Genomic DNA, 5,458 nt, shown 5'->3' with positions numbered 1-5,458 from the left:
TAACTTAAATAGTATAATTTTAATGTATATAATACCAGAAACCTTGGATATATATGTTCACCTGTCATCAAGGAAGGACAATACAAGAAGGCTAATTTTACAACTGGAGTGTTAAAGAGAGACACAGAGGAAAATTAAAATCATCTTCATCTTTAAGATTTCCATTAGACAAGTGTAAAAGAGAATGAAATAATTGTTACTCTGGATCTGATGTAGCCAGTGTAACAAAAGATGAAGAACATAATAGTAATAAACACAGTAAATATAAATACATGAGATCGTTTAATTGTATGTCCATAAAGTAATGCTAGGCACAACGTGACTGCTAAGAAATGATGAAGTCATGGTATCTGGGGTTGTGGAGGAGTGGATTAGTGAGCGGAGGTGTGAATCAGCCATACTGTTTGATGCCCTTGATACCCAGCCACGCAAGTCAGTGGATCATTATTGGTCAGGTGTTCCTGAATGTTTTTGTGCATAGGCAGCCTTGGCCCTCTTGATGCCTGATATGAGGTTCCTCTTGGCTGCAGAAGAGTCAAGAGAATTTAAGAATCTTTATAAATGACTGTGTCGGCACATAGCAAAATTCACAAGAAAAACATAAACTATGCATAAATTATACACATTTTTTTACAAGAAGAAAACATATAGAACAAAAAAAAGTCCATCATGGTGCAAAGTGGCCAAAGTGGTTATAGTGTTGCTCTACTGAGGCAGCAATTGAGGTTGTTCACGTTGGTTCAGAAAAAGCATTTTATAGAAGCAGCATTGAGTGTGTCCGGACAGGCTGCATCTTCATCCTGTATGGAAGCAGCTGAGCATAGGACCAGAAGTCCCTACAAAGGACTATGAGAATGGCTGAAAGGATCACAGGGATCTCCCTAGCATCCATCGGGGACATTTATTAGGAGTACTGCGTATGCAGGGCACTTAGTATTATCAAAGATCCCACCCATCTATCCAGCATCTGACGTTCTACCATCAGGCAGGAGACTCTGATGCATAAAGGCAAGAATAATCAGGATGGGAGAAAGCTTCTTCCCCCAGGCCATTAGGCTTCTGAACTCCCTACTGCATAGCATTCAATGTGTCACTAGTTAATCTGTTCTGTACCTTACAATATTTAATCTATGCACTTTGTTCATTTACGCATAATTTACTTGTAGACGTAATTCTTACTTTTCGAAGTTATTGTGTGTTATGTGTACTACTGTGCTTCACATCCCAGTCCGGAGAAATGTTGCCTCGTTTGACATGTACATGGTTAAATAACAATAAACTTGACTTGACTTGAATGGACAAGTCTCAGGACAACTGAAAGAGAAAAGACAAAAGACTTAGTGAGGGTTATTGAGAGTTGCATGCAACATGATTTGGAGTGTTCTTTCTGGATTATTACAAGGCGAAAATTCAAAGGTATCTTTCAAAATGAGACCAGATAAATCCTTGAGGGGGAGCATTTTTCAAGGCAAAGAAGACAGAACGAGTGACGAAGCCAAATATATTAACACAAGAGATTCTGTAGATGCTGGAAATCTAGAGCAATGCACTCAAAATGCTGGAGGAACTCACCAGGTCAGGCAGCGTCTATGGAAGTGAACAAACAGTCGATGTTCTGGGCCAAGGCCCTTCTTCGGAATTGGAAAGGAAGAATGAAAATTTGAGGGGGGTGGGGGTGGAAGTGATGGGTGAAGCCAGGTGGGTAGGAAAAGTAAAGGGTTGGAGAAGAAGAAATCTGATAGGAAAAGAGAGTGAACCATAGGAGAAAAGGAAGAAGAAGGGGCACCTGGGGGGAGGTGATAGGTAGGTGAGTGAAAGAGGTAAGAGGCCAGGGTAAGAAATAGAATCAATTAAATGGTTATCTCATTTAAGGCATTTCCACTAGTTTGATGGGCTGAAAGGTTTGCCTCTATATTTGATTCAATCGAATGACATTGTCAAAAAGCTGATAAATTATTGGGATTTTATTTTCAGAAAACTTCCAACAATACCAGCAGTATTATGCTAATCACACCACTAAATCATTACACCACGTGGCCAGGCATTCAGATTAGGACAATTGTCATACCCCAAAGGACTCCATTATTTATAAGACAAGAGGACATGTTACCTATGGAGAGATGGCACCAGCTGACATTTCAGCTCTTCAGAAGCACCAGTCGACCATTCCACCATTTTCCAGCTGCATAACAACTACAGAAAGGATCTATTCATTGAACAAAGACCACACTCACACACCAGGGACCAGAAATAAAGTATAATGCATGAAGCAAGAGAAGCTCATGGCAGTAAGAAAACAAAGGAAGTGTGTGTGTAATCCAGGCAAAGGCTGACCCAATACTCATTAGACATATTTAAAAAGTGCCAGATAGTGAGTTAAGCCTTTGTATTAATATAAAACTGTTTTGCTCTTTTTCTCTTCAAGGGAAACTAGAAAACTCTATCTGACATTAATTTACTATTTTTAATATTAATGATATTTTATGGGATCTGGCACACATATTTAAAATTACAAGCATTTTCTTTTTATGTTTCTGTGGATCAGAGATTTTCTTTTAGTACATGTAAAATTTTTCTGTATTTGCTGAAGTCCACCTTAAGTGGAAGTGGCTGACTGTTCCAGGTGAAACACTGGAGTAAACTACCCAAATTATAAATGCACCAAGGAAGGTTTTAGTTAAACAAAGCACTTTGACTGGCTTGTTGTACAAGCCATTCTGTCTGCAAACTGCCCAAGTGGCTGGATTATTTGAACACAACACAAAGCTTGTCAAAAGGCACGGTCTAACAATAGTAGGACCTGAATCTTCTTGGGAGCAAAAGTGGAGGCAGAGTCAAAGCTTGCTCACAAGAGATTTACCTGAAACTGGAAAACAGCACAGCAAGCTCCACCCACAAGATTCTGGAAAAATCTGCCAAACTGCAGGATGAAAACTGACAATGGATTTACTTTCTTCTCCGAGATAGTTGTCTGAAGCAGCAACTCACTCCACCACCAGAGCTGGACTAATCAGTTACCTGCTTTAAGACGGCAGTAATCGATCTGGAAATTAAACACCTTGCCCTGTGACAGGCTGGAAAAGATCAAGGTGATATAGCAGAAGAAACGTCTAACCTGGAGTCAGCGTAATTGGAATGAGACAGTAAGCTCACCCTGATAAACAAAGCCTGGAGAATTCTCACTGTTTGCAAACTCAGCTTGTAAACAGCAAATACCCTTTGGAACTGCAGAATACCATCACAATCTGTGCGCATGGACTATTTGTGGACTGGAGGACTGCCTTCTTTCACATCAGGTTTGCACCTCTTAGTTGCATCTTCATTAGACGTTAGCCTTACCTTGAGAAAGCCATCCGGTGTGAAATTGCACCATTGGCTGAAACTCATTACTAATAAGGAGCAGGATGCTGGCGAGATTTAACACAGAGAGATAGCTCTGAATTGAAGATTGCATTAAGAAAAGCAGCAATAGTCATCCATCGGTGAACTTTATGTTATCCTGTTTTCTGAGATAGCCCCAGGCTCAGCAAATCATCAGAAGTGCATCTTTTCCTTGACCACATTATGAGAGATGGGAAATTCACCTCATCGTTATGGAACTGAGTAAGGAAGAGAATTAGAGAAGATAGTGTGTTTGAATTCACTGAGTGATTTCATAAGACAGGCTCAGACTTATGGATGGTTGGAATAATGTTACCTATGATTTTCCTGTGAACTTCTGCAAACTTACTAACATCCAAGACAAATAAAAGTCCGGGCATATATATCCAAGGCTGCTTTATTTGTGGTATCAAGGATGTACTGAAGAACATGAATGAAAAGGTGATACTGAAAAGCATAACATGGAATTTATAATGTCTATTCAAATGAAAATCATGTTCAAAAATGTGGTGAATACTGCTTTCCAATTCCTGAAGTTTCTGTTCTCTGATCTGATGTGACATGACTATCTATTAAGACCACGGTTCTCTTGTTATCTATAGGTTCTAAATTAATCTGAACAACTTTGAAGATTTTTGTCAAATAATTATTCAATCAGTAGAACAATTTTGAGTTTTGCTATATGTGTTTTCAAAATCTTGTATATTTCTAAGACTTAGATAGATATTGATTTTCCTTTTGAATGACTGTGGACAATTTCTCCAGATGTCTGAGCAATCTGAGATCACACCTGGCCGACCACCAGCAAATCCTTTTCGTATCCAACAGAGCATTCTGGAGGATCAGGTGGAACTGTGGTGGTTCCAGGACCTTAAGCGCTCAATCTTATGTTACTCCGTGGCTGTGGTGTTGATCCTGGCCACTGGATTGGGAGGAATCGTTTTATTGTCCACAGCCACGAGTAAATCGAGTGAATGGCGTCTGGGAGTTGGAACTGTCCTGTGCCTCCTAGCTTTAGGCATCCTCCTAAAGCAGCTGCTGAGCTCTGCAATCCAGGATATGAACTGTATGAGGAACCGGACCCAAATTAACAAGCTAAGAAGTGGAGGGTCAATTGATTATTTGCTTATTTTAATTGCTGGATCTGTAATACTCATATGTGGTTATGTGCTGATAATCCTGGCAAATTCCGATCCTCATCTCTCAGTCAGGTCCTGGAGTGACATGTTAATTGCAGGAGTTGCTATTACACTGTTCGGCTCTATCATTCTCCTCCTGCTCCTTCTCTACAGTTTAATCTTCAAGCTTTGTCCCCACATAGTAACTGGGACTTCAGGTAGAGCGGAACTGAGCATTTATGTCATACCAGCAGCTGTTACAGAGGGGAGACAAAGACAAGTCTCTTCCAGTACAGCCAACCTGATATAGGATGGGCACTCCTGCTCAAAATAATGAATTGTTTAAACAGTGAAATGACCAGTTTGTCTCGCTTTTGTGGACACAGAACACATAACAGCAGGAATAAGCTTTTAACTAATTAATACCAAAATCAAATTTGTTTGAGTCTAATCTTAAACTTTAGTAGGCTGGTGGAAATCTGGCACAACATACAAGCAGAAATTTGATATCACCTTATGAAAATATTAATCCATTGCTAATCAATAACTGTAGACTAACCACTGCAGTTGTCACGAATGGCACTCGCACAAAGCACTTTGTTTCTGGTATGTCAGGGGAGCAAACTGAAATTAATGTCAAACACAAACGCACTTTGCTTTGGCCAAGTCAGGAACAAAAGGTACTGTTTAGCTGCTGAAAATAAATGGAAATAAATGTTAAATATTCAAGAGTGGGATTGATTTCTATTCACCTGTCACGAGAGCACCTCTAGTATTTGATCTGCCTGATCTTTCTTCATTGCCTTCATTTAATATTTAACTGTTGCAGTGTTCTAGTAAAAATATGTTCATAGGGTGTTACTTACTTTAACATTTCTGTTATTATATTGTTAAGGTATTTATATTACTCATTCTTTGTTAACAAATTACTTCAGCTTAATGTTTACTACTTTAATTAT

The 5,458-nt window shown here is 39.3% G+C and overlaps 1 protein-coding gene across 1 annotated transcript; it reads left to right on the top strand.

The window, feature by feature from the left end:
* Positions 1–2,819: 2,819 nt before the first annotated feature.
* LOC134355235 (transmembrane protein 125-like) lies at positions 2,820–5,225 on the top strand. The gene has a single exon (XM_063065024.1). It carries the CDS (start codon positions 4,147–4,149, stop codon positions 4,807–4,809), a length of 663 nt encoding a protein of 220 aa, XP_062921094.1. The 5' UTR covers positions 2,820–4,146; the 3' UTR covers positions 4,810–5,225.
* The last annotated feature ends 233 nt before the right edge of the window (positions 5,226–5,458 follow it).

The sequence above is a fragment of the Mobula hypostoma genome, chromosome 12, assembly GCF_963921235.1.
Source record: "Mobula hypostoma chromosome 12, sMobHyp1.1, whole genome shotgun sequence".
Classification (NCBI taxonomy): Eukaryota; Metazoa; Chordata; class Chondrichthyes; order Myliobatiformes; family Myliobatidae; genus Mobula; species Mobula hypostoma.
The sequence above is the reverse complement of the archived record's forward strand: the minus strand, read 5'-3'. Positions and strand labels throughout refer to the sequence as shown.

Bases quoted from the DNA above. Each gene is read 5' to 3' on its own strand.
- LOC134355235 (XM_063065024.1), top strand. From the start codon at position 4,147: ATGTCTGAGCAATCTGAGATCACACCTGGCCGACCACCAGCAAATCCT.